Source organism: Myotis myotis, unplaced genomic scaffold, assembly GCF_014108235.1.
Source record: "Myotis myotis isolate mMyoMyo1 unplaced genomic scaffold, mMyoMyo1.p scaffold_m19_p_11, whole genome shotgun sequence".
Lineage (NCBI taxonomy): Eukaryota > Metazoa > Chordata > Mammalia > Chiroptera > Vespertilionidae > Myotis > Myotis myotis.
Genome location: NW_023416315.1, coordinates 76,714,060 through 76,738,854, shown reverse-complemented (window position 1 = coordinate 76,738,854; position 24,795 = coordinate 76,714,060). Strand labels below are relative to the sequence as shown.

The window sequence follows — 24,795 nt, the reverse complement described above, 5'->3', positions numbered from 1 at the left end:
CAGGCTGCCTCCCTAGTATTATCTCAGCTCTTCTCCCTTCCCATCTCCCTAGTTTGCTTCCACTTGCCCACCTGCAGATGTTTATTTTTTAAATTTTTTATTGAATTTATTGGGGTGACATTAGTTAATAAAATGATATGAGTTTCAAGTGTACAGTTCTATAATATGTCAACTGTACTTTGTGTTCACCACCCAAAAGCAGGTCTCCTTCTGTCCCCATGTATCATCACCTCTTTACCATCTTATTACCCCTTTCCTTCTGGTAATCACTAAACTGTTGTCTGTGTTTGTGATTTTTTTTTTTTTTACTTAATCCCTTCAGATGTTTCAATGTGACATGTTGTGTATTGAGCAGGGAATTCTTTGTTGAATTATAGCTGTTCAATTTGTTGAAACCTCAAGGAGCGAGCCCATGGGGACCTCATATGCCACTATCCTTCTGGCATCCAGTGGTGACTTTTTTTTTTAACTTTCGGGTAAACCACTGCAGATTGACCTGTCATTTGTCATGATGTAGTAATTCAGGAAATTACTCAAGATGATTCTCCTCCTCCTCCTCCTTCTCCTTCTTCCTTTTTTAAGAACAGGCTGCTCCTAGAGAGGCATACCATATATTTCTAGATAGGAATAATTATTAATGAATCCTAATTTAATTTATAAATATTATGCTATCATAGGCACAGTCCCAGTGGATTAATTTTGGGATAACATGACAAAGATGTTCCAAAATTAATCTGGAAGTATGAGCAAGCAAAAATAGATAAGAATACTGAACAAGTTAATGACAGAACTTTTTGACCATTTAAACATTAAACCATTGAAATAAACAAACAGACCTAAATTTTCTTATTGTAAGTTTGGGTCTCAGATCTTTCAGAATATTTTAAAATGTAGAATAAGACTCTCCCAGGGTTCTTTTCAAATGTTAACTGGACTTGACAGAACAGTGGGAAGATAGGGAGAAAGAGAGGTGGGATGGGCAGGTAGCATATAGAACGGTAGAGCAAGACCTCATCTGGCTTGGGCTTGCTGCCTCCCTTGACAGTGCCATCTTATTATAAGGGGAGTTGAAATATAATAGAAGGAGAAAGAACATGGAAAAGATTTGGGCAGGATACTGCGTTGAATGTGCTTCCAGGTAGTAGAACACTGATAGCTAATACATTAGAATTTCTAGGTAGATTCTTTCTCATGCATGTTTATCTCTCCAAATTGTTTTTTGTTTTCTTTTGTTTGGCTTTTCCCAGATTCTGTTGGAAAGCAGTAAAGTTCATAAGTAATGTTTTGTAGACTATATTTCATTGGAAAGCTTTCCTGAAAGTTCTCATTAGAAAAAGAAGGCAAGCAGTAGTAATCTTTCTGCAAAGACAAAGGACACAAAGAAATTTAATGATTTTCTTCTTAATGTGTTTTTGTTTTGTTTTGTTTTGTTTTGTTTTGTTTTGTTTTGTTTTGTTGGTTTTTTGGTGCTAGAGACAGAAATAGGCAGGCAGCAGTGGAATTGTTAGGTCAGAGGTTGTGTGTATTAGGACTTTTAACAGATGTTGCTAAACTGCCCTCAGTAGAGATGGTACCCACCTCTGGGCCCCCAATAATGTCAGAGAGTGTATCTCTCCCCCCACTTTGACCAGCGCACTGTGGCACACATTTTGGTATCTTTCAGTCTGATAGAGCATCTTGGTGAAATAATAATTTGCATTCAGTTATCATGACTAAGGTTTGAGCATTGTTCAACCTATTTAAGAGTCACCTGAATTTCCTATTCTGGGAATTCAAGAACACATAATAGATGAAATAGACCTTTAACCCTTTTCGGTCCAACGTCGAGGCTGACTCAACAGACCAGGCGCTAGGAGCAGGTCCAACGTCGAGGCTGAGGTCGACACCGCAAACCGGTTCAACATTCAATCACGTCAATTAATTTGGACCAGACTGTTTGAGTTCCAAAAATAAAATTGGACCTCAAAGGGTTAAGGTGTAGTCCAACTGCTCAGCCTACAAATGAGGAACCTGTTTGGCCATGGTCACTTGGCTAGTCTTTGACTGAAGCAGAACCAAACACACCAGGGCTCCTAGTTATTATAAAAGCTCTTTGGGTGACAGTAAGGATTTGTAAAGGTCTCTGTGGCCGTCTGGGGTTTGTTTCTAGAATTAGAAAGTCTGGAAATTACAGTGCAATGTCACAATAACTTGACTGTAAGGACAAGTGTTTTTAGCCACCCTGAACTTCGGGTACCTCATCTGTAAAATGGAATTAAGGAATTAATGCTAGTTTTTTTGTCAAGGTCTCAAGGATTAGGGTTAATGTATATAAAGTAGCTGACACGAGTAGGCTCACCACTGTTACCACCTTCCTCATATTTGTGCATTCTTTTTGTTTGTTTGTTTAAATTAAGGCAGAACAGTTTTTCTGTTTTTATTTTTATTGATTTTACAGAGAGGAAGGGAACAGGATAGAGAGTTAGAAACATTGATGAGAGAGAAACATCGATCCTACTGGGGATCGAGCCCGCAACAAAGGTACATGTCCTTAACCATAATCAAACCCTGAACCCTCAAGTCTGTGGGCCAGCACTCTATCCACTGAGCCAAACTGGTTAGGGCTATTTATGCATTTTGCTATCTGACTTGCCCACTCTCATTTAAGCTCCAAGGGAGACTATAAATCATCACACCCGTACTGACTCCCAGAGATTTGAGACGAAAGATAATTCACTTTATCACTCTGTTTTTTAGGGTTTGTCTTTCAGCAAGGTCCCTTTTTCAGATTTCCAGGAGACAGCAAAAGCTTCCATATTTCAAACGGAAAGAGCTGTGTGTGGGCCAGGTTTTAACCCACTTTTAAGTAGGAAGGAGAAATGGGAAAAGAAAAGGGAGGGAAATTCCTGAAAACATGTTATTTTAAAAATATATATATTTATTGATTTCAGAGAGAAAGGGAGAGGGAGAGATATAAACATCAATGACAAGAGAGAAGCATTCATCAGCTGCCTCCTGCACACCCCACATTGGGGATGGAGCCTGCGACCCAGACATGTGTCCTGACTGGGAATGGAACTGTGACCGCCTGGTTCATAGGTCGACACTCAACCACTGAGCCACTCCGGCTGGGCAAAACATGTTATTTTAAACACACAGCCCAGATGATCATCTCAGCTGATATTAGGATTGCCAATAGTCAAGGTATTTTAAATGGGTGTTATTTCACCGTTATTATATATACTAATAAAAGGCTAATATGCTAATTAGACTGGACATCCTTCCGGACAAAGCCATGGTGGCGGGGCCAAGGCAGAGGCGGTTAGGGGTGATCAGGCCAGCAGAGGAGAGCAGTTAGGGGGATCAGGCTGGCAGGGGAGAGCAGTGAAGGCGATCAGGCTGGTAGGCAGGTGAGCGGTTAGGAGCCAGTGGTCCCGGATTGCGAGAGGGCTGTCCAAATGCTGGATTGCGAAAGGGATCCCGGATTGGAGAGGTTGCTGGCCGGGCTGAGGCCCACCCCCTCCTCCCCCCGCCCAGTGCATGAATTTCATGCACTGGGCCACTAGTTCATAATAATAATCACCATGCTTAAGCCTTTTTATATTTTAAAAGAAAATAAGATCAAATGCAGAGCTGGGTCCACAGGGGTTGCCACAGCCTTCCCTTCCCCGATGCCATGGAAGGCCTCTGCCCCCTCCCATGAGCTCTGAGCAGTCGTTTTCATTATCATCTTGGACTTCTCCTTCAGATGAAAGAGCTGAAGAGGCATCTTTAGTCCATTTTTGTCGCCTCTGGTTACCTCACTCATCCTGCCATTGCCTGCCCAAGTCTTAGTTAAAATAAAGTGGCATTTCTAACAGTTCTGAAAAATGAAGGGGAAAGTTAATTCTTAGGGACCTCTGCTTTACTCTCTAGTATTTTTCCAAGTGTGGCTCTCTGACCATCTGTACCTGATCTCTTGGATGCCTGTTGGAAATTCAGATTCTTAGCCTCCCCTCTCCTATAGACTTACTTTATCTTTTTAAAAATTTATCTTTACTGTTGAAAGTATTACAGATGTCCCACTTTTTCCCCATTGACCCCCTCCATTCCACACCCATCTCTACCCTCTGCCCCCACCCAAGCCTTCACCACACTATTGTCTGTGTCCATGAATTATGCATATAAGTTCTTTGGTTAATCTCTCCCCACCCACCTTCTGAGATTCATCGGTCTCTTCTATGCTTCTAAGTCTCTGGATCTATTTTGTTCATCAGTTTATTTTGTTCATGGTGAATCAGGATCTCTTGGGGGTAAATCCTAGAAATACCCATTTTCAACAAGCAGTTTCAGGAGTACATTAAAGTTTGGAACCACTGTTATTCCTTACTAGTTTCTTATTTCTTTTCCTTCTTTCTCCTGTTTCCTCTTATCTTCCCCTTTTCTTTTCTCATTCCCTGCACACCTGTTTGCTCCCTGTTTCTGCCTTCTTAATGCTAAGGGTTCAGAGTCGCCTGTTGAACTGTTCTTCTAATATAATAACTATAAGTCCTCTGGAAACTCAGTTAGGAGGGGGGAAATGTATGTATTTCTTACTGTCTTGCTTGTCCCCATAAAAGATGGTTATATACAAAGCTATCCTCTCTGAGTCCCAGCTTTTGGAAGTGCATCATTCTTTCAAGTACACAGAAGTATGATATTTACAGCTATATCCCAGTGTAGGGAATGGTCTTTGGGGATTGGAAATGGTCTTCTTTATAGAAACATCACTGGCATGATGTCCCAGGAAAGTCAGCCACCACCAGCCTCAGAATCATACACTGGTCTAGGTATCCTTGCTGGAGGGCACAAGGTAGTAAAGGCATTTGGGGAGCATGTGGTCAACAGGACAGGAAATAGTAGAGAAGGAAGTGGGACTGGCCAAGTGGAGCATCTGCGTGGAGTTTGGGGCAGGTGCCTCCAGGGTCCTGAACCTCTATTTTTTTTTTGTCTTCACAGCCACTGAAGAAGAGACCAAGATGAATGCAGAGGTGAGTTCTTTAAAAGTTCCAGTTTAAAGAATGCTTTTCTTGCAGTGTTCCTCATTTTTCCTTCACAGAGTGTCTTCTTTTCCTACAGAGCTTTCAGAAACATCAAACATCACCACAAACTCAAAAACATTTCCCCTCCAACATGGCTCTGGGTGATATGGGAAGAGTTAGGCCCATCTGCATTCTATTTTTTAAAAATTGATTTTTAGAGAGAGGAAAGGAGAGAGAGCAAGAGAGAGAAACATTGATGTGAGAGAGGAACATCAACCTGTTGCCTCCTACATGTATCCCGACCAAGGATTGAACTCACAACCTGGATATGTGCCTGGATATCGAACCCGTCACCTTTTGGTGTAGGGAATGGCACTTCAATCAACTGGGCACTTCAAGTCTTTTAAGGAATATGACTAATTCATCCAAATTGTTGAATTTCTAGTTATAAAGGTATTCATAATAGTCTCGTATTATCCTTTCAATATTTGTTAATTCTGTGTTAGTGTCCTTTTCCTCACTTTTGATATTTTTTCTGAGCTGCCTGGAGAGATAATCTCAAAAAACAATAAATACAGAACAACCATCATGCAGACACCTACTACACAGGACCATTCTACCAGTTCCAGAAGACATAGTAGCTCTACTTAATACATAGAAACAAACACAGGGAAGCAGCCAAAATGAGGAGGCAAAGAAACATGTCACAAATGAAAGAAATGGAAGCAAGCTAACTACTGGGTACAGAGTTCAAAACCATGGTTATACAGTTACTTAAGGATCTTCATGAGAACCTCAAGGTACTTAGTGAGACTTTCAAGGATCTCAGTGATAATGTCAAAGACATGAAAAACGACCACAGAAATTAAGCATACACTAACTAAAATAAAAATAATTTACAGGGATTCAATAGTAGAGGATTCTAAATCAACGATTTAGAATATGAGGATGCAAAAACACTCAATCAGAAGTGTGCCGCACCAATACAGCCAGGTTCGGTGAGCCTGAGAGGGGGCAGTGAAAGATTAAGAAAAGACAGACAAGAGAATAAGGGTGGGTCTGGGTGAGATGTTGCCCTCTCTGATGGACAGTGCCACAGCCTGCAAGCCGAGTCTTTATTTTATAGCCAGATTCTACAAGGCAAAGTAAGGGCGTGATCAAGATCTTTACAACATTCTTGTGGCTTTCGAATCTACTCAATTACAGGCAGGTGATCAAGTTTTGTTTACTTGCTGCACCTCAGGCAGCCCATATCACTTAGCCAACTGGGAGCTGCTGTCCACAAGAAGAGAAAAAGGAAAAAAGAATCTAAAAATATGAAGATAGTGTAAGGAGCCTCTAGGACAGTGGTTCTCAACCTTCCTAATGCCGCGACCCTTTAATACAGTTCCTCATGTTGTGGTGACCCCCAACCATAAAATTATTTTCATTTGCTACTTCATAACTGTAATTTTGCTACTGTTATGAATCGTAATGTAAATATCTGACATGCAAGATGCATTTTCATTGTTACAGATTGAACATAATTAAAGGATAGTGATTAATCACAAAAACAATATGTAATTATATATGTGTTTTCTGATGGTCTTAGGCGACTCCTGTGAAAGGATCATTCGATCCCCAAATGGGTCGCGACCCACAGGTTGAGAACCGCTGCTCTAGGACAACTTCAAGCATACCAACATTCACATTAGGGGGGGGCCAGAAGGAGAAGAGAGAGAGCAAGACATTGAAAACCTATTTGAAGAAATAATGACAGAAAACTTCCTCTACCGGGTGAAAGAAATAGATTTACAAGTCCAGGAAGCACAGAGAGTCCCAAACAAGAGGAACCCAAAAGGCCTGCACCAAGACACATCATAATTAAAAGGGTTAAAGACAAAGAGAGAATCTTACAAGCAGCAAGAGAAAAGCTGTTAGTTACCTACCAAGGGAGCTCCAGTATGACTGTTAGCTGATTTCGCAACAGACACTTTGCAGGCCAGAAGGGAGTGGCACAAAATATTCAAAGTGATGACTAGCAAGGACCTACAACCAAAATTACTCTAGCCAGTAAAGCTCTCATTTAGATTGAAGGTCAGATAAAGAGCTTCACAGACAAGGAAAAGCTAAAGGAATTCACCACCACCAAACCAGTAATGACATGAAATGTTGAAGGGTAGTCTTGAAGAAAATGGAGGAGGAAGCTGAGGAGGAGAGGAAGAGGAATAAAATAGAAAAAGTAGGGACAATAAAATGGCAATAAATGCATATATATCCACAATTGAATCTAAAAATAAAAATAAATGAACAAGGAATCTAATAAACAAAATAAACTGGTGGATAAAATAGAATCAGAGGCATGGAAACATGGAACTGACTGTCAATCTCAGAGGGAAGGGGGAAGGGTGGCCTGAAAGAGATTACCCATGGTCACAAACAATAGGGTGATGAAAACCTGGGGTGGGGGTGGGGATGGGGGACCACATGGAAGGGGGCAGTGGGGTACAAAATGGGTGATATCTGTAATATTCTCAACAATAAAGGCTTAAAAAAATAAAGGAAATGAGCAACCTGTCCTGGCTAGTGTTGCTCAGTGTTTAGAGCATTGGCCCACTCACCAAAGGGTTGAGTGTTCAATTCCTGGTCAAGGGCACATACCTGGGTTTCAGGTTCAATCCCTGGCCCCTATTGGGGGGCATACAGGAGGCAGCCAGTCAATGTGTCTCACATCAATGTCTCTCTCTCTCTCTCCCTCTCTCTATCTATCTCTATCTCTATCTCTATCTCTGTCTCTGTCTCTCGTTTTCTTTCTCCCCCCTCTTCCCTCCATTACACTCTTTAAAAATCAATGGAGAAAATATCCTTGGGTGAGGATTAACAACAACAAAAAAGAAATGAGCAAGCTGTGTGCATATAGTATATTCCAACTATGCCTAGTAAATAAGTTGAGCCTATAGTTAAAAACCTTTCTTCAGAGAGAAATTGTGCTAGATTGAAAATGCAGGTTGCTATGATGTGAAATGCCTGTGCACAGAGACCTTTGTCAGGGAACTGCAGGTGGCTTCCAGGAGCTGAGGGCCTCTCCTACAATCATGAGGTCATCTGAATTCTGCTGGCAACCACACAAGCTTAGCAGAGATCCTTGAGCTGTGGGTGAGAACATAACTTGGTCAGCCTTGTGAAATCTGAGCAGAGGACCCAGTTAAGCCATGTTCAGATTCCTTACCCAACAGAGAATGTGAGATAATAAATTTGGCAACGGATCATAGATTGGTGTACTGGGCAGACTCCTTCCCCATAATTTATAGCTGAAAGACATTGTCAGAAAACAGGATGAGCATCAAATGGTTTATCATTTTTGTACTCAGTGAATTCCCATTTCCCTCATACACAGCACCAATAGAGAAAGTCATTCAACATTGGCATCCAGCAGCAATTCTAGCTCAAATTATTCAAAATCAACCACTCCATCATCTAATCAAGAAACATTGTCTAGAACTGTCAGTTCTCCCTCAGAAGGACTGAGGCAACATTGCGTTCTACATAAAAACCATGCCCTGTAGGCTAATCAGTTCCCACATTCAATGCAAAGAAATATAGACAACTAGTTTCTTGGGCAAGCTCTTCTAGCTAGATTCCTAGTGTAGCCAGCTTTCAACCAATGCAGATGCTGTGGTGGCTAATTCTTATTATGCTCTATTATGTGCAATTTCAAGCCACAGGCAACAACAAATGCCAGCCCAGCCCACCCTATTGCTTCACAGTTTCTGAAGCTGGCACATGTCCCTGGAGAATAATACCCACCAGCCCCAAACCTAGTAGCTCAAGAAAATTAACACACGAATGTCAGTGTTCAAATGAATGCACAGAGAGGTCCAGTGCTAAATGAAGAAGTCAGTTGAGACTTGCTAGACTGGATGTACACTCCCAGGAGCTGCAGTTCTCTTTAGCATTGACCATGTTTTTTCTTCTCTAGTCAGCTCATTATGGTAACGGAAGATGTAGTACTGGTTTACGTACAGCAAATTGGATGATTTCCTATTAGGAAAGAAGGAGGTCAGCAGCAGTCTCCTTATAATAACGCCAAAGTTAACAATAATGGGAAACTGTCTAAAACTTGAAGAAATGGGTCATTTTATGAGTGATGGGCTTGACAGTGAGGGTGGGGAAGTATAGGTGAAGATGCTGGTGCAAATCAAAGCCCTGGATTGTAGGCTTCAACGTGGTCTTTTAGCACTGCCTTCTTTTTCAATCACAGTCAGTTTATATTCAACATTATTTTGTATTAGCTTCAAGTATATAGCATAGTGTTTAGACAATTGTATACTCATGTGTCCCCCCAATATTTCTAGTACCCACCTGGCACCATACATAATTATTACAATACTAGAGGCCTGGTGCATGAATTCATGCACCACTGGGGTCCCTCTGCCTGGCCTATGGGATCAGGCCAAAACTAGCTCTCCGACATCCCCCGAGGGGTCCTGAATTGCAAGAGGGTGCAGGCCAGCCTGAGGGCCCCCACTGGTGCTGGATCAAGGCCGGGGAGGGATGCGGGAGGTTGATCAGCTGGGGAGGGGCCACATGAGGGCTCCAGGGTATGTCTGGCCCATCTCTCTCAGTCATAATTGGCCAGACCCCAGCAGCAAGCTAACCTACCAGTCGGAGCATCCTCCCCCTGGTGGTCAGTGCACATCATAGCGACTGGTCAACTGGTAGACTGTCTGCCCCCTGGTGGTCAGTGAACATCATAGCAAGCAGTTGAGCTGTCTTAGCATATCATTAGCATATTACACTTTGATTGGTTGAATGGATCACTGGATGACCAGACACTTAGCATATTAGGCTTTTATTATATAGAATTTGAATTGCACATGTAAGTGCAATCATATAAAATTTGTCTTTCTCTGACTTGTTTCACTTAGCAAAATACCCTCTAGGTCTATTCATGCTGTTGCAAATAAGATTTCATTCTTTTTTTATAGCCTAGCAGGATTCCATCATGTATATGTACCACAACTTTTTTATTCACTCATCTATTGATGGGCACATGGGTTGTTTTCATATCATGGCTATTGCAAATAATGCTTTGATGAAAATGGGGGTGCGTATATTCTTTTGAATTAGTGTTTTGGGTTTCTTTGGTTATATACCCAGAAGTGGAATTACCATGTCATAAGGCAATTCCATTTTGAATTTTCTGAGGTATTGCTACACGGTTTTCCATAGTGGTTGCACCAATCTGCATTCACACCGACAGTGCAATAGGGTTTTCTTTTCTCCATATCACCATCAACACTTGTTGCTTGTTGATTTATTGATAATAGCCCTTCAGACAGGTATGAGATGGTATCTCATTTTGGTTTTGATTTAAATTTCTCTGATGACTAGTGGTGTTGAACATCTTTTCATATGCCTATTGGCTAGTGGTATATTCTCTTTGGAGAAGTATCTATTTAGGTTTTTCTGCCCATTTTTCAATTGGATTGTTTGTTGTTGTTTTCTGGAGCTGAGTTGTATCAGTTCTTTATATTTTTTGGATACTAACCCCTTGATGGAGCTGTTGTTTGCAACTATCTTCTTCCATTCGGGTGGTTGCCTTTTTGTTTTGTTGGCAGCTCCATTTGCTGTGCAGAAGTTTGTTAGTTTAATATAGTCCCATTCATTTATTTTTGCTTTACTTTCTTTTGGGGTCAAATTCATAAAATCCTCTCTAAGACCAAGGTCCATACGATTAGTACCTATGTTTTCTTCTATGGAATTTATTTTTTCAGGTCTTAAATTTAAGTCTTTGATCCTTTTTGAGTTAATTTTGTAAATGGGGACAAACAGTAGTCTAGTTTCATTCTTTGCATTTGCTTTCCAATTTTTCCAGCACCACATAGCGAACAGCCTTTTTCTTTTTCAATGTATTTTTTTGGGGGGGGCTCCTTTGTCAAAAGTTATTTGTCCATATGTATGTTAGTTTCTTTCTAGGCTCTCAATTCTGTTCCATTGTTCTGTGTGTCTGTTCTTCTGCCAATACTATGCTGTTTTGATTATTGTCATTTTGTAGCATAATTTGAAGTCAAGGAGTTTGATACCTCCAGCTTTGCTCTCTTTTCTCAGGATTGCTTTGTCTATTTGGGGTCTTCTGTAGTTCTATACAAATCTGATAAATTTTTTATCTACTTCTTTTAAAAATGCCATTTGGTTTTGATGAAGATTGTATTAACTTTGTATATTGCATTGAGTAATGAAAGGTTAAAGTCAGTGGTATGCAGGCAAGGCTAAATAGCCATCTCAGACAGTAATTAAAGAAAATTTAAATTTATTTCAATAAAAGGGAATGGGGCATGGAGATATCCAAAGGGCAGGGTTACACAGTACTGAGCCAAAGGGTATTGGGTCCATGATGGCAGCAAAAATATTCTTAGGGCAGTGAAACAAGGAAGGGCATCGAAGAAGCAACAGGAGAGCCTGGGATGGGCTGCTTTGGCTCACTGAGAAGCCAGAGAAAAGGGGGCCTTGGAGACAGGTTCAGGGGCTTAGCCCGGGACAAGCTACAGCTGCCCATTGCTCCCTGGTTGCAAGCCTCATGGGGTCTCTTAGAGGTTAGGGGATACGTGCCTGTCGGGGGGGAGGAGAAGGGGAAGGAAATGACCTTGGTGGGAGAGCAGGCTCTGGGTCCTTTGTCCTGAAAGCTTAGTTATCTCTTTCTTGCAGGTGGAAATCTTAGGGGAGATTTCAGGGGAGGGTCTTAATAGAATATTCATCAGCTTTCCAGGTGTCATCTTCTCCTCTGAGTGGTTGGTGCCAGGGCAGAGGGTCATTAGTCAGTGTCGCTGGTCCTGAGGCAGCCACAATATCACTTGTCTGGTTTTGCTGCTTTTCTGGGCCTGGAGCTGAAATGCAACTGAGACCTATCTTTAGGGAGGAGAATGTCAGGGGGTCTAAACCGCCTGGTCAGTGATATGAAAGATAAGGGGTCCAAACCACATGACCAGTGATATGCGAGGGGAGGATACGCTACCGTGGGGGCGAGGTTCTTGTTTTCCCAGTATTGACCCTGGTTAGCAACTGGGGCTTTCTGCCCTGGTGAGTTTCTGTAACGGGGCCATCATCCTTACTCTACTTAGGTCTGTCTAACAGGTAATATGCCATATTAACTTTGTTGATTCTTCCAATTAGGAACACAGAATATCTTTACATTTATTTGTGTCTTTTTCAATCTCTTTTAATAATACTTTGTAGTTTTCAGTGTATAAGTCCTTCACATCCTTTGTTAAGTTTATTTGTAGGTATTTTATTCTTTTTGTTGCAATCGCAAAAGGAATTGTTTTTTCCATTTCTTTTTCTGAAATGTCATTGTTAGTATATAGGAATGAAATGGAATTTTATACATTGGTTTTGTATTCTGCAACTCTACTGTTTATTGTTTCTAATAGTTTTGCGGTAGAGTTTTTAGTATTTTCTATATAAAAAATCAAGTCATTGCAAAAACTGACAATTTTATTTCTTCATTCCTAATTTGGATGCCTTTTATTTATCTCTTTTGTCTGATTGCACTGGCTAAGACTTCTAGTACTACATTGAATAACAGTGGTGAGAGTGGACAATGAGTTATCACCTCACACTTGCTAGAATGGCTACCATCAATCAATAAATAAACAAGTGTTGGTGAGGATGTGAAGAAAAGTTAACCTTAGTACACTTGTGGTGGGAATGCCGACTGTGTAGCCACTGTGGAAAACAGTATAGGGTTTTGTCAAAAAACTAAAAATGGAACTACCAGTGATCCCATTGTGGGACTATAATCTCAGAATCCAGAAACAGCAATCAAAAAGAATATATGCACCTGTATGTTTATAGCAGTATTATTTACAGTAGCTAAGATATGGAAACAGCCTAAATGCCCATCTGCAGATGGGTAGATAAAAAAAAACACCCGTAGTACATTCGCACAATGGAATACTATGGGGCTGTAAAATAGGAGTTCTTAAACTTTGTGACAGCCTGGAGGGACTGGAGATTATTATACTAAGTGAAGTAAGCCAGTTAGAGAAAGACAAATACCACATGGTCTCATATGTGAAATCGAATGAACAAAATAAACTGATGAACATGGAAGCATGGAACAGAATGACAGATCTCAGAGATGGGGCAGGGGAAGGGAGTGGAGGGGATGGGAAAAAATTAGCCAAAGAACATATATGCATATATGCATAATCCATGGACACAGACAATAGTGGGGGAAGGCCTGGAGTGGGGCGGGGGTAGTGTGGAGGGAGAAAAAAGGGGCAAAATGAGGGACATCTGTAATACTGTCAACAATTTTTAAAAAGATACAGGATTCCAGAGGGTGGGTGAGCCAGATTCTTGAGGGTGGGGTAATGCTTTTCCCCATGCTGATGGCGCTGGGGGGTGATTGCTCCTTGTAGGAAAAATGGCTGCTGTGGAATGGGGAGATCGCCCAGCACAGGGATCCTTGCAGCCACTCTGCCAGGTCTCTTCCCAGTCTCTCCTCAGGTGATTTCAGTCCACATCACCCTCTCTCTGCTGGAGCCCAAGTTGAGTGGCTGGCAACAGTTTTGCACATTGGCCCTTTAAAAGGGTCGCTTTGTCTCCAGCAGGCCCACCTCTCCTTAGCGGACAGGAACCCCTCAGCCCTTCACAGGTAGATGCTACGTGGGAACTGTTCCCCACGAGGCTGGTGATGCAGACTGGGAGTGTGGTCTGGGATCTAGGCTTCAGGCCTCACAGGTTAACCTCCTGCAGTTGAGCTATCCCTTCCCTAACCTTGGCCTGTCTCCCGTGGGATGGGGCCAGTTTCTTACACATCTAGCCCTTCCTAACAGTCTTGAGGTGGCTTCTTCTGCCAGTTGTTGGCATTCAGGTTGTCTTTAGTTGGTAATTCAGGGTGATTATTCCCTAATTTAGTTGTGATTTCCAGTTCTCTTCTGGGAGCAAGCAAGGTCCACCTACTCCACTGCCATTTTGAACCCTGCCCATTTTTCAGTTGGATTATTTGTCTTCTTGGTGTTAAGTTGTATGAGTTCCTTATATATTTTGAAAATTAACCCCTTATCAAATGTGCTATCCCCTACAGTGGGTTCCCTTTTCATTTTATTGAGGGTTTCTTTTGCTGTGCAGAAGCTTTTGATTTTTTAAAATTTATTTGTTGTTGACACTATTACACATGTCCCCCATTTTTGCCCCCCCCTTTGCTCACTTCTACCCAACCCCCACCCTCAGCCCCCAGTACCATTTGTTTAATTTTTCTTTGTTTCCATTGCCCTAGGAGATATATTGGCAAAAATATTGCTATGAGAGATGTCTGAGACTTTACTACCTCTGATTTCTTCTAGGATTTTTATGGTTTCCTGACTTTTATCCATTTCAAGTTTAGTCTTGTATATGGTATAATTTAGTGGTATATTTTCATTTTCTTGCATGCACCTGTTCAAGTTTCCCAATATTATTTATTGAAGAGACTGTCTTACTTCATTTTATGCTCTTGGCTTCCGTATCCAATATTAATTGTCCAAAGCGGCATGGGCATATTTCTGGGCTCTCTGTTCTGTTCCACTGACCTACATACTTGTTCTTGTACCAATATCAGGCTGTTTTGATTACAATGTTCTGTAGTATAGTTTTCTTTCAGGTCTTTTGATATCTCCAACATTGTTCTTTCTCAAGATTGCTGCAGCTCTTTGGGGTCTTTTTTGGTTCCATATACATTTTTTGAATATTTGATCTAGACCTGTGAAATCTGCCATTGGTATTTTAATAGGAATTGTGTTGCACTCTCGACTGTTTTAAACCCCACCTTGGTGTCTTGTGTTTTAGCCTGAGAGGAAGTTTGGCGTGGTGGTGGTGGGCGTTGGCAGAGCCGGCTCTGTGCGGATGAGAGACTTGCGGAGCGCGCATGCTTCCTCAGCGTTCCTGAACCTGATTGGCTTCGTGTCCAGGTGGCTCACACTTGCTTTTCTCCTTGTAATTCATGGGGAGCCAGTGGGATGGAGAAGGCCTGGGGATATGGAGATTCTCGTGACCCAGGAGAGAGAATCAGCTCCAGAGTTTTCCAGAAAACTTTGCTCAGGGTTAGTCCCACAAGATCTCAAGTTCGGATAGGTCTGGGAACTGAAGCATGCTGGGATGAGCAGTGAACAAGCCTAGAAGAGACCACAGAGGCAAAGGAGGGAAGATGAGCACAGGGCCTGTAGTTACACATGGAACACAAGGGCACAGGGAACACAGGGAGGGCTGGCCTGAAAGAAGGCTTCAGGTGTGCAGCAGTTAATCACTACATCACTTATCCATGCGGTAGCCCTGAGCTTTATGAGCCTTACCGACCATTTGACATAGATACCATTACCATTATCAACTCCACCTTTAAGAAACTGAGCCACTTTTTGAAAGGTTGAGTCATTTGCCTGAGGTCGCACAGCTGGAAAGTCTAAGAACTGGATTTGAATGTAGGTCTATTTGATTCCAAGGCCCGTCTTTAAATACCATGTGTTCTTTTTCCTTTGGTAATTTTGAGCCCCACTTTTGGGGAGCTTCATTTCTGTCCTGTAACCAACCAAAATCAAACTTATCACCATTTGTATTATTTATTGCCCCATTTCAGCTCTTTTCTCCACCCCTCACTGCTTTCTCACACACATACTGCTCACCAAACTAATGCTATGTAACATCATTTATCAATATTAATTGTGAACTAGCTGCAGGCATTGTGTTGGCTGAGGAAATGTGGTGGTGAGTAAGGTAGGCATGTCTCTACTTTCTAGTGCTTTAGAGAAATCAAATAAATATATTTAGAAAGCATAATTAACTATTTGATAGTCCATGCAGATTCTTTTATTTATTTATTTATTTAATTTGTTTATTTAAATATATTTTTTATTGATTTTAGAGAGGAAGGGAGAGGGGGAAAGAGAGATAGAAACATCAATGGTGAGAGACAATCATTGATTGGTTGCCTCCTGCACACTCCCTACTGGGGATGGAGTCTGCAACCTGGGCATGTGCCCTTGACTGGAATCGAACCCGGGACCCTTTAGTCAGCAGGCCAATGCTGTATCCCCTGAGCCAAACCAGCTAGGGCCATGCAGATTCTTTTAATATTTTAATTTATGGGGCCTACTTTCTTCCAGTTCGCCTGTCTCAAAATTTGGCTATTCCTTTAAATATTTAAAGTGGACTTTGGGTCACTAGGGTGACTCAGAAGTTCTGGGAATCTGCAGATGGTCAATCCTCCCCTCCCAGTAAGATTCTAAGGGAGCTGCATACAAATAGGAGATCAAAAGTACCATTAGCCACACTATAACGCCCGCTGTGCCCCGGTTTGAAGCTCTCATTGAGCATGATGTAGTGAAGCTTTTCCTTTTTGCTTAAGCCTCAGCCCTCTGCCAATCGGCTGCCATGGCTGATGCAGTGGGAATCCCTAAAGTCCCCAGGTTGTGTGGGAAGATGGCCAGCTCATACCCACTGCTTTACTGCACCCTTGCCATTGTCACACTTTTCCCCTGCTCACTTACCCTGTTCCTCACGGTCTGCTAAGTCCTACCTTCTCCCCAGGAGGCCTTTTCTGAAACCCTAAACTTGATGTTTCCTGCCCTCCTTGAGTCTCCCACATGTACTCCAGCACCACAGTTCTCATGTTAGACCTGTGTTGTTGTTATTGATGTGTATGTGACTGCCTCTCTCTACAAGACTGTGAGCTCAATAGACGCTGAGGACTTTTAGTTTATTCTTTATGGTCCTCCCCATGGTGCCTAGCACACAGTCGGCAAACAATAAGTATTGGTCAAATGGAGCAGTGTAGATTGGGTAGCCCCCATAGGAAGAAACCTACCATAATCTCTTTTGGCAGCCAAACTGGCCCAAATGCCCTCTGCCTGCTGCAGCTTAAGTGGAGCTCTGCGATGGATGGGAGCCCTCTGCTGGCGCCCCATCTCCTCTGTTGCATCCTTCATCAGAGGACTGCTCTGTTGCTCCAGCCTCTGCACAAGGGTAGCGTGCAGAATGCCAGGATCCTCAGATCTTCTAAATAAGGAGTTTCTTCTTACCCTGTAAGAGGCAAAAGGCTTAGGGTTCCTGTCCTGCTTCTGCTACTCTTTTTGGCAACTACTGCCCCTCTGGGCTTTGTCAGCTCACCTGTAAAGGAGGCAGTGATACCTGCCTTCCATTGACCATCACAAGGCCACTGATGGTTGTGAAGGAGCTTGAAGTCACACAGCAATTTGTACCTCTAAGGTGTTAATATATGGGATTCGACTTAGGTTTGGTAGCCATAGTGTTTGGCCAGGTACTTGGAGCTGGCAGTGACCATAGGGATTATTCTTCTTAAGGAAAAAGATCAATTATTTTTATTTTAGATATTAAGTGATTCAAAGACTTCCACCTCACACTGGTTGTTAGCAGTAGTATCAGCACTCATTGCCCGGTCCCATGACTTCAATCCTGAGGCTGTTTTCACTCCATCACGGAAAATGTCCTGAAGTGGGGGGAGGAAGTTAATTTTTTCTCTCCCTAAAGATGATCATCAAGACATTTCTGGGAGGAGGGAGAAAGATGATGCTCGTTTATTCTAAGTCGATGTCTGTCTACTTTTAAGTTCCATTTCTGTTATTTTCAAACAGGCGCGAGCTCAAATGCATTGATGAAGTCCAGCAGATTTCTTTGGAAGATGCTCTTTCTAGCCAAGAGGTTGACGTTGCTTATATCTGCAGTGAAAACACCAGCCATGAGGACTATATCAGGTGGGTTTCAGTTCAGGAAGTCCTGGCCTTGCACAGTAGTTCAGGACTGCAAAAATGACTGGGCAAGCTGAAGTCTCACAAATGGGTCTTAATAGTCAATGGGGAAAATTACAATGGATCCATCACCTTTAAAAATTGTCGTCTGGGGGGATGAGTTGTGTGGAGGAGAGCAAAGAGGGGAGAATGGAGGATATACTATATAATAAAAACCTAGGTGGTGTCATGCAAGGGCGACATCATCATAAGATGGCCAACACAAGATGGCTGGCAGGGGAGGGCAGTTGTGGGTGATCAGGCCAGCAGGGGAGGGCACTTGGGTATGACCAGGTCGTCAGGGGAGGGCATTTGGGGGTGACCAGCCTGCAGGGGAGGGCAGTTTGGGGGCAATTGGGCCAGAAGGGAAGGGCAGTTGGGGGCAACCAGGCCTATAGGGGAGGGCAGTTAGGTGCGACCAGGCCGACAGGGGAGGGCAGTTAGGGGTGACCAGGCCAGCAGGGGAGGGTAGTTGGGAACGATTGGGCCAGCAGGGGAGGGCAGTTGGGGGCGATCAGGCTGTCAGGGGAGCAGTTAGGTGTCAATCAGGTCAGCAGGGGAGCAGTTAGGGGGTGATCAGGCTGGCAGGTAGAAGCAGGTAGGGGCAATCAGGCAGGCAGCAGGTGAGCGGTTAAGAGTCAGCAGTCCCGGATTGTGAGAGCAATGTCCGACACAGGGATCGGGTCTAAACCAGCAGTCGGACATCCCCCAAGGGGTCTCAGATTGGAGAGGGTGCAGGCCGGGCTGAGGAACAGTCCTCCCCCGCACCTCCCTCCCCCCTCCCCATGCACAAATTTCATGCATCAGACCTCTAGTGTGTAATAATGTCAACAATAAAAAGATGATCAAAACTTTAAAAACTTTCCTATTAGTTATAAATATGTAAGGAAGTGAAAAATATAGTAAAGTTAATACTTCTTTAGTACACTATGATTTAAAACATTAGAAATATTAAGAATGAAAGTGTTTTATTTCTTTGTAAAAAAATGTATTGAGAGGCAACCAAGATGGCGGCATAGGTTAACGCCGTAGATTGCTGCCTCGAACAACCAATTCAAGGGTACACCTAAAAGATGGAACGGACATCATCCAGAACCACAGGAAGGCTGGCTGAGTGGAAATTCTACAACTAGGAGGAAAGAGAATATCATACCCAGACTCAGAGGAGGCGCAGTGCTGAAGTGAAATACTGAGGTGCGGAGTGCATGCAGAGCGGGCTGGCGGCGGAGGGCGCGGTTGTTGTTTTCAATCGGGAGGGAGTTTCAGACTCTGAGCTCCAGATCTGGGCGAGTCTCTAGGGACCCAGACTCAAACGGGAGAAGCCGGACTGTCTGGCTTCGGTCGGAACTCGAAGGCAGCTTTCTCTCCGAGGTTTGCAGTGGTTGCTGGGACTCTGTGAGGCAGAGCCCCTGGGGACGGAACTGAGAGCAGCCATAACTGCTCGCTCCGCCCGCCCTGTTTGATCCCGTGCGACCCGCCCCGCCCAAGCCCTGCACAGAGCCATTTGCCAGATAGCCTCAGGCAAAGGCTAGATTAGCACCTCCCCAGAGGACAGAAGTTTTCCCACTGCAGACACAGCTGACTCTCACAGCCAGTTGGCCTGGAGGTCAAATCCCCCCAGTATTAACTACAACAATCAAGGCTTAACTACAACAAGACTGCGCACAAAGACCACTAGGGGGTGCACCAAGAAAGCATAAAAAAAAATGCGGAGACAAAGAAACAGGACAAAATTGTCAATGGAAGATATAGAGTTCAGAACCACACTTTTAAGGTCTCTCAAGAACTGTCTAGAAGCTGCCAATAAACTTAATGAGATCTACCAGAAATCTCATGAGACCCTCGATGTTATGATGGGGAACCAACTAGAAATTAAGCATACACTGACTGAAATAAAGAATACTATACAGACTCCCAACAGCAGACCAGAGGAGCGCAAGAATCAAGTCAAAGATTTGAAATGCGAAGAAGCAAAAAACACCCAACTGGAAAAGCAAAATGAAAAAAGAATCCGAAAACACGAAGATAGTGTAAGGAGCCTCTGGGACAGCTTCAAGCGTACCAACATCAGAATTATAGGGGTGCCAGAAGAAGAGAGAGAGCAAGATATTGAAAACCTATTTGAAGAAATAATGACAGAAAACTTCCCCTACCTGGTGAAAGAAATGGACTTACAGGTCCAGGAAGCGCAGAGAACCCCAAACAAAAGGAATCCAAAGAGGACCACAGCAAGACACATCATAATTAAAATCCAAGAGCAAAAGACAAAGAGAAAATCCTAAAAGCAGCAAGAGAAAGAAACTCGGTTACCTACAAGGGAATACCCATACGACTGTCAGATGATTTCTCAACAGAAACTTTGCAGGCCAGAAGGGAATGGCAAGAAATATTCAAAGTGATGAATACCAAGAACCTACAACCAAGATTACTTTATCCAGCAAAGCTATCATTCAGAACTAAAGGTCAGATAAAGAGCTTCACAGATAAGGAAAAGCTAAAGGAGTTCATCACCACCAAACCAGTATTATATGAAATGCTGAAAGGTATCCTTTAAGAAGTGGAAGAAGAAGAAAAAGGTAAAGATACAAATTATGAATAACAAACATGCATCTATCAACAAGTGAATCTAAGAATCAAGTGAACAAATAATCTGGTGATCATAATAGAATCAGGGACATAGAAAGGGAATGGACTGACTATTCTTGGGGGGGAAAGGGGTGTGGGAGATGCGGGAAGAGACTGGACAAAAATCGTGCACCTATGGATGAGGACAGTGGGTGGGGAGTGAGGGCGGAGGGTGGGGCGGGAACTGGGAGGAGGGGAGTTATGGGGGGAAAAAGAGGAACAAATGTAATAATCTGAACAATAAAGATTTAATTAAAAAAATGTATTGAGAGTAGTTTGAACAGTGTTTGCCTTTTTCTCATCATATAACTCAGGATATAAAGCCAGCATCTTCACCAAGCCAGCCACCGTGCCTTGGTGAATTGCCATCGTTTATTCTAAGTTTGGAAAAGCTTAAAAAATTTTATCCTTTGCACTTTCAACATCTGAAATATCTCTGAGAGCTCCTTTAATATGAAGTGGTTCTGCCATGAGATAAGAAAGGAAGTAGTGGTGGCATCAGAGAGGGGAGATGACTGTTTATAAAGCCAGAGAATCGAGGTGTCCCCCTGCCCCGCCTTTGAGTGAAAAGCCTAGAGCCCTGCAAGCATTCGGTGGGATTGAGCCTGGAAGGTGGAGGCCGGGGAGGACCTAGCCAGCTGTCTCCCTGAGCCTCAGCTTCCCTTCTAGGTCCCTACGTTAAACTGCTTCTGCTGTTTCCAGGAGCAAGGTGCTCCCTCTTTATCATGCCGATTGTTGTGTGGACAGAGTGTGTTTAGGAAAACCTTTCTTTGGTTTTCCTTAACCGTTTTGGTACCAGAGTGGTGTTTTCTTTTTAAATTTTTTTAAAAAAAAAAGTGATCATATAACTATATGCTTATACAGTTGACCTTTGAACAACGCAGGTTTAAACCGCACAGGTCCACTGACATGTAGATATTTTTAAATAAATACAATTAAATTTTTTTTGGAGATTTGAGATAATTTGAAAAAATTTGTAGACAAACTGTGTAGCCTAGAAAATATCAAAAACTTTAATAAAAAGTTAGGTAGTCATGAATGCATAAAATACATATAGATGATAGTTTATTTTATCATTTACTACCATAAAATATTTACAAGTCCTATATAATAAAGAGTTAATATGCTAATTAGACCGAACAGCAGAACAACTGTCCAGACAATGTTCCAGATGAGGGCCGGCTGAGGCTGCAAGGGGCTGCGAGGGCTGGCCGAGGCAGCCGGGGATGTGAGAGGCAAGCCCCTTGCATGAATTTTGTGCCCCTTGTACGAAGTCTATTATAAAAAGCGAAAGTTTGTCCAAACTTAATCACACAAGCACAACTGTAAATGGTACCATTCATAGTTGAGAGAAATGTAAACAAATGTAAAAATGAAGTACTAAACCATAACAGTATAAAATTAACTGTAGTACATACTATAGCTATACTAATAGAAGGGTAATAAGCTAATTAGACTGGATAAACCAGATGTCTTCCGGACGTCCTTCCAGACAAAGCCACGGTGGCAGAGACTGAGGCAGAGGCAGTTAGGGTCGATCAGGCCAGCAGGGGAGAGCACTTAGGGGTGATCAGGCAGGCAGGCAGAAGCAGTTACCCCACCACCACTGTCCTTGTCCATAGGTGTACGATTTTTGTCCAGTCTCTTCCTGCATCCCCCACACCCCTTTCCCCCCAAGAATTATCAGTTCACTCCCTTTCTATGCCCCTGATTCGTCAGATTTTTTTATTCACTTGATTTTTACACTCACTTGTTGATAGATATGTATTTGTTGTCACTGTGTTGTTCATAATTTTTATCTTTACCTTTTTCTTCTTCTTCCTCTTCTTAAAGATTACTCTTCAGCATTTCATATAATACTGGTTTGGCGGTGATGAACTCCTTTAACTTTTTCTTATCTGTAAAGCTCTTTATCTGACCTTCAATTCTAAATGATAGCTTAGCTGGATAGAGTAATCTTGGTTGTAGGTTCTTGCTATTCATCACTTTGAATATTTCTTGCCATTCCCTTCTGGCCTGCAAAGTTTCTGTTGAGAAATCAGCTGACAATTGTATGGGTACTCCCTTGTAGGTAACTAGCTGTTTTTCTCTTGCTGCTTTTAAGATTCTCTCTTTGTCTTTTGCCCTTGGCATTTTAATTATGATGTGTCTTGGTGTGGTCCTCTTTGGATTCATTTTGTTTGGGGTTCTCTGTGCTTCCTGGACTTGTAAGTCTATTTCTTTCACCAGGTGGGGGAAGTTTTCTGTCATTATTTCTTCAAATAGGTTTTCAATATCTTGCTCTCTCTCATATTCTGGCACCCCCATAATTCGGATGTTGGTGCGCTTGAAGTTGTCCCAGAGGCTCCTTGCACTATCTTCATATGTTTGTATTCTTTTTTCCTTTTGCTTTTCCAGTTGGGTGTTTTTTGCCTCTTCGTATTTCAAACCTTTGATTTGATTCTTGGGATCCTCTAGTCTGCTGTTGGATCTCTGTATATTATTCTTTATTTCAGTCTGTTTATGCTTAATTTCTAATTTGTCTTTTTTCATATATTTGAGGGTCTCACTATATTTCTCGGAGGTTTATAGAAGATTCTTGAGTAACCTTATAACCATGGTTTTGAATTCTATATCCAGTAGTTTGCTTTCCTCCATTTCTCTCATTTGTGACCTGTTTCTTTGTCTCTGCATTTTGGCTGCTTCCCTGTGTTGATAGAGTGGCTTTGTGTGTTAGGTGTCCTATAAGGCCCAGTGGCTCAGCCTCCCCAGTCACCTGAGGTGGATGCTCTTGGTGCACCCCTTTGTGGGCTGTGTGCACAGTCTTATTGTAGTTAAGCCTTGATTGCTGTTGGTATCACTGGGAGAAATTGACCTCCAGGCCAGTTGGCTGTGAGGACCAGTTGTGTCTACAATGGGAGAACTTCTGTGCTGGAGACACCCTTATGGGGCAGGACTTGCTTCAGTGGGGCTTTGGTGCTCACTGAATCTGCTCCCTGGGTGTGTCTCTTATGAATGTGAAGAGTTGTAATCTGGATGGTCTCACTCTGACCACTGGGTATATTGGCTCTTGGATCTCCAAGGAGGTGCAAAGTGAACCACTGCCTGAGGCCACCCTCAGAGATCTGCAGATTCATCCTCTTTGTTTGGGGTTTGGAGGTGCTCCAATGAAGCACAGCTGTGAAGCAATGTAGGCTGCTGAGGAGCCTTAGGCCTTATTTTGAATGCTCTGGGGTTCTCTGACACAGCTACAGTTTGACAGGTTTTTAGGCAGAGAAAGGCCAGGCCATTCGTATGCAAAAGCCTCTGTGCACAGCTTTGGTGGGGTTGTAAATTGGGTGCGGCGGGGGTGGGGGGGGGTGTCTCAGGGAATCACTAGGGTGAAGCAAATAGCTGGTTGCCCGTCAGCCCTGCCCCGGTAGGTCCTGGGGTCTGTGTTGTGCGTCCCCATGGAGGAACAATGAACGCTGCAAGCACCTTTGTGAGAAAGCCGCCCTCACGTTCCGGCCCAATGCCAGAGAGTACATTTCTCTCCGTATGAGTCTGGGTCCCCAAATTCTCACCTGGAACTGGATTTCAGAGCAGTCGGGAGCTTGTATCTCTCTCCCGATTGAAAAAGACAACATAGCCAGCTGCCAGCCCCTTTCGCGTGCGCCTCCTTACCTCCACACTTTCACACCTCTGCACCTCCTGCCAGACTTAATGAGCTTTTCTCTTTCCTTCTAGTTGTCGAACTTCCACCCAGCCAGCCTTCCCGTGGTTCTGGATGATATCGGTCTTTTAGTTGTAGTTTTAATGTGGCTGTGTGAGGCAGCACATTCAGGTGTTAACCTATGCCGCCATCTTGTTTGTCTCCATGCTCTGTGGGTTTTTTTTCTCTGTCTGGAATGCTGACAGCCAGGCAACCATGGCTGCATCTCTGTGCTGTGTACCTGATCAGATATCTGGGTTCAGCCACAGCTCATACTGCCCACTTCTGCAGCAATGCCCACCGAATTTCTTTGCTTCCCCCCCGCCCCACCCCAGCTGAAAGGAGTGTCAGCCACAACCCGATTTCTCCCCTTTCTGGGCTGAGCCCCAATGTGAGCTCCCAGCTACAAGGCTGTGTCTGTGGCTCGGCTCAGCATCTTTTCCTCCCTGGTTTGCTCTCACTTGCCTACCTTTAAATGTTCCAATATATGACCTCTCAGGTGCATTTGTGCATTGAACAGGGAATCTTTTGTTAAATTATAGCTGTTTGAATAGTTTAAACTTCAAAGGGTCATCTCTCATGTTGCCATTCTTCTGATGTCATTCAACATTTTTTTCTCTCTAGCTATTGCATTGTAAGAATACATATAACATATAGGGTGTCCCAAAATTCACGCACGATTTGCAATTCAATTCAATTGCAAATCTTGCGTGAATTTTGGGACACCCTATATAAAATATGTGGTAATAAACTATTTATA

At 43.0% G+C, this 24,795-nt stretch overlaps 1 protein-coding gene and 1 pseudogene across 4 annotated transcripts in view; both read left to right on the top strand.

Moving 5' to 3' along the window:
- Nucleotides 1–24,795, top strand: part of BLVRA (biliverdin reductase A) — a 61,609-nt gene that overhangs the window by 5,752 nt on the left and 31,062 nt on the right. The window contains exons 1-4 of one of the 4 annotated variants that reach the window (XM_036328936.1): nt 3,026–3,183; nt 4,957–4,988; nt 14,790–14,911; nt 17,588–17,707. In XM_036328936.1, coding sequence (XP_036184829.1) covers nt 3,144–3,183; nt 4,957–4,988; nt 14,790–14,911; nt 17,588–17,707 — 314 coding nt within the window. In that variant the 5' untranslated portion in view covers nt 3,026–3,143. Of the gene's footprint in view, nt 1–3,024; nt 3,184–4,956; nt 4,989–14,789; nt 14,912–17,587; nt 17,708–24,795 lie in introns of those variants that run through there. The other 3 variants (XM_036328937.1, XM_036328939.1, XM_036328938.1) reach the window with 3 other exon arrangements.
- Nucleotides 5,738–9,250, top strand: LOC118666543 (annotated as a pseudogene).